At 39.7% G+C, this 4,148-nt stretch overlaps 1 protein-coding gene across 1 annotated transcript in view; it reads right to left on the reverse strand.

Annotated features, from left to right (window-relative positions):
- LOC118322051 (glycogen debranching enzyme-like) overlaps positions 1-4,148 on the reverse strand; it is a 28,272-nt gene that overhangs the window by 11,796 nt on the left and 12,328 nt on the right. Inside the window, 4 exon segments of the mRNA XM_035653633.1 lie at positions 300-487; positions 1,321-1,460; positions 2,226-2,323; positions 3,872-3,974. Of these exon segments, the coding sequence (XP_035509526.1) occupies positions 300-487; positions 1,321-1,460; positions 2,226-2,323; positions 3,872-3,974 (529 nt within the window).

Consider the following 4,148-nt stretch of genomic DNA (forward strand, 5'->3'; position numbering starts at 1 on the left):
TTCTCCATCTGATCACCAGTAATGAAAAACAAGAATGACGATTTATGCTCTGCATTACATGTCAGACTAATTTCATTTACCATCATAGTTTTAGTTTTTCTGACTAACTACTTCGTAACTTGAGTTAAGTATGGATTAACAGGCTTTCTGACACTGTGAACTGAATGAACTATTACTCATAATGAAAAGTTTAACAGAGGTGGTATTTACCACTGTACAATGCAACTTCTCCTAGTTAAATCAGTGCATTTAAGGACATCTTCCTAACTGTATATTAATATGATAATATATGACAGTACCTCAGCCACATGTAGTGGTGTAGAGTGGCAGTTGTCCAGTCTGACTCCATGGAAATATTTGGCTGTGGTTTCAGTGTATTCCTGCATGTGGGCCCACAGGTACGGGCAGTCTTCAGGGCCCTTGCCATAGCGGAGTTTGACACTGTCACCCCAGCATACCAGCTCCCGACGCACGTACACATTGGAGCCTATATGTAGCACACACACAGATCAATACTGATACAGTGCAGTGTTTAACATGTAGCCTGAAAATAGCTTATACTCGATTGACATTGTCAGGTCCCTGTTAATGGACACATATATTCAAATGCATTTCATCCCATGTAGAAAGCGATGTGTAATGGATGTAACATAAAATGCCTTAGTTACAGTATATTTATCAGGGTTTCTGCAGGTTTCAACAGGTTACATTTAAGACCCTTTAAAGACCTTTTACAGACTATTATGAATGCAATTCAAGACCTTTTTCAAGTCCATACGGGCAACAAAAGTACAAAGAATCTGAAGGAAAATCCCAGAATTACAAAGTAAATAAATGTATTCACATTCAACTGAACTTTTCTGACTTCCCATTAAGCTCTCATGCCTTTATAACTTCCTAGCCAAATATTAATATTTATTTATTATTATTTTGACCAGGCTTCAACCGAGCACTCAATGTGCTGTTCTCAAACAAGTACTGGAGCTGGAACTGAACTTGCACATATTAGATAAAAGTAACATTAAAATAAAAAATCTTTACTTATTACTTTTTTTGATGGAAGCAAACACCACATCGCCATATACTGCCTAGCTGTATGTTCTTTGGTAAACTGCAGCGTGATATAACCTGCATAGTTTGATTTTTCCCAAAAACAAGTGACACCTTATAAGTACTTTATAACTTTATAATGTAATGTTTACTTCATAATTCAATAAAGGCATTTTAAGGCCTAAAATTCAGATTATTGGATTTTAAACTTTCTAAGGCCCCGCAGAAACTCTTGTACCTGACTGTTTTCTAGAAGTTAAACATATTTACCTGGTTCAGCGAAGTTGCGCAGTGGATCGTCACCCATCACCCAACCGTTGTGAGCCAGGAAGTGACACGTCTTGTCTGGCTGGTCCAGCAGCTGCAGCTCCTGCTCCAGAGTCATGTCTTGGTATGGGAAGGTGAAATACCTGAAACAGACAGATGAAAAGACCAACATTCAGCCTTGCTTCGCAGATGGCATTATCATGAACCTTATACTCCTCTTAGCTGTATAGGATCTAGTTTAATATTTATACCTGGCATTACTATGTGTAAATGGTGTCAGACTGATAGAACAGTGCTTTCACTCATAAATGCAGATTACCAAGTCAGTCTTACTTCTGGGTTTTATTCATAAAGTTTCAACTACTGCCTCCTGTTTCAGTAAGAAGGCCGATTTAGAAATGATACAGTGTGTGCTACTAAGAAATGAGTTAAGGGTTACAGGGTTCACACTAAAACCATATGGGAAGGATATCCTTATGCTAAAACTTCACAATGCTCACAGGTTTAAGTTACTGCCCAGTACACATCTAAAATATTTTTGCCTTGCTGGTAGCGGTTAGAATGTGGGAAATGTCACCTCAGCACAATTTTTTCAGCAGACTATCTTTTTTTTTAAACTCCATGAGCAACTGAGCCAAAATATCACCTTTGCACACAAAATAGCTGGGTACATTTTCATGAATCAGCTTCACACCTTCATGCTCTATTCAAGCTGCCATTCATTTCTTTTTCAATGTTTAGATTTTAAGTGTTCTTTCGTGCAGCATCACCCTTATGACAAACTACTGGTACAGCTCTAAGCATAAGAAAAATGTGTGAAAGAAGTGTCTCTTCCATCTTTCCATCCCTCCACTTCTCTTCTTCCACATCTTGCTCTCTCCTTTAACCCATATCTTTAAATTCCTTACCTGGTAACCAGAGGGTTCTTCTGGTTAACGGGACCAAGTTTGGGGCCATGGTCTGCCAGACGCTCATACACTACATTTCCCACAATGCAGTTGGCAGCCTTAAGGAGAGAAAAGAAGAACAGAATGAGCACTGACTGATTTGTGTCTTTGGGAACCCTTGGTATGTCCACCATTCCACACTTTATGCTAATACTATGTAAAATATACTGCGTCCTAATGTTGACTATGCACTGTTTTTAGTATACATAAAATACATGATGAACCTGTGGTATAAATGACATGAGACCTTCTGACATTTGCAGTATGTATGTCAGCATCTCATCCCTGACTGCACTAAGAGGTGTCAGGTTTGGCTCCAGCTGGTTCCCATGTGCACTCACACATGACTGCTCAGACATGTAGGATCTTCCTTTAGTGCTCATATTATGCTGTTGAACTGCATTCTAAATATTTATATGCCGCCATCAGCAGAAATTCTGCCTGATGCTACTTGACACTCAGGGCCTCTTGCAAAAAGTGGTGCACAGCAAAGTGTGCAGATAGCAAATGGTGTGTTGGTCTTAAAATGAGGTGTGGCCAGGTGCATTGTTGGCACAGCAGAAAGTAATTGTTTCATTGACCAACAAAAACCTGGTCTAAACTCAATGGCGCAGAATATTTATTTATTATTATTCAGATAGTAAGATGTGCCTACACATGAGGGTTCGTGACACAGATTGTGTTATGTGTTGTGTTTTAGATGCAATACTATAGATAAGTAAAAGAAGCAAAATACATGAAAGTTGGTTTGTGATGTTGGAGAGCACTGTGTGCCTCTAATAACTAAAGCCACAACTGTGGCGTTTTGTGCACTCTCTAGTTTTCATTACGGACCAATCTCTGTGCTGAAAGGTGGAGAAAAGCCTGAAAGACTGGAGACAGCTGCAGAAACTGCTCCTCTCACTGTAAAAATAACTTTACTGATCTTATAATACATCCATGACCTGTATACATCTTCTTATGTGCAGCACCATAATTCTCCCCTTCACCTGCCACTCCAGGTTCAGTTCAGCTCTGCTGCATTAAAATGTCAGTTTAATACCGTACAAAAAAGAAAATCTAGTTTAAATTTGACCGAAAATCACTCAGATGTCAATTCTTACAGGAATAAAATTATCACATGACCTCTGTGTTTGGTGAAATATGGTAGGTAATTTTCAGGGGAATCTTTACTTCACACATTATGGACATGACAGATTCGCATGATGGCAGAGTAGTACGATTAAGATCAATTCCTACACATTACTACAGGTCCCCAGATAATACCGGTACTAGTCCCGTGCGAATAGTCTCTAGTCTCCAAATGATCTGAGAGGAGATGACACAAGTCTTTTACAGCCTGGCAGGATAAGGATGAGCAGCTCTTTTTCCTCAGCAGAAAACTGTTCACTTCTCCAATTTGCCAAAACCCGCTTCTTAAATAGCAATGTTTCCCTTCAAAGGGGAGATGGCATTCTGATTTAATGGTTTAATTCGTGTTATGCCCAAAGCACACCAATGGTTAATCAAGAGACTAAATACAATCAAAGCAAAAGTGCAGTTGGACATGCCGTATGTGCACTCTTGAAATGTGCTATTGATGGTTTAAAGAGGGCCCTTAAGCTCACCTGCTCCTGATGCTGGTGCATGATGTGGTACTGTTCATCATTCAGCTCGTTCAGCTTCTGTCTCAGCCAACCACAGCACTCCTCGATGTGCTGCAGGGAGGAGCTTTAGAGAGAGAGGCAGCATTAAGCAAAAAATACCACTAGTCTACATTCTGCACAGTGCTACACACATACACACCAATCAGCTTTAACATCATGAGCACTGACTGGTGAAGTGAATAACAGATTATCTGGTTATCATACCACCTGTCAGTGAGTGGGATATATTAGGCAGCAA

Source organism: Morone saxatilis, unplaced genomic scaffold (assembly GCF_004916995.1).
Source record: "Morone saxatilis isolate NCDOM2014 unplaced genomic scaffold, NCSU_SB_2.0 Contig12, whole genome shotgun sequence".
Classification (NCBI taxonomy): Eukaryota; Metazoa; Chordata; class Actinopteri; family Moronidae; genus Morone; species Morone saxatilis.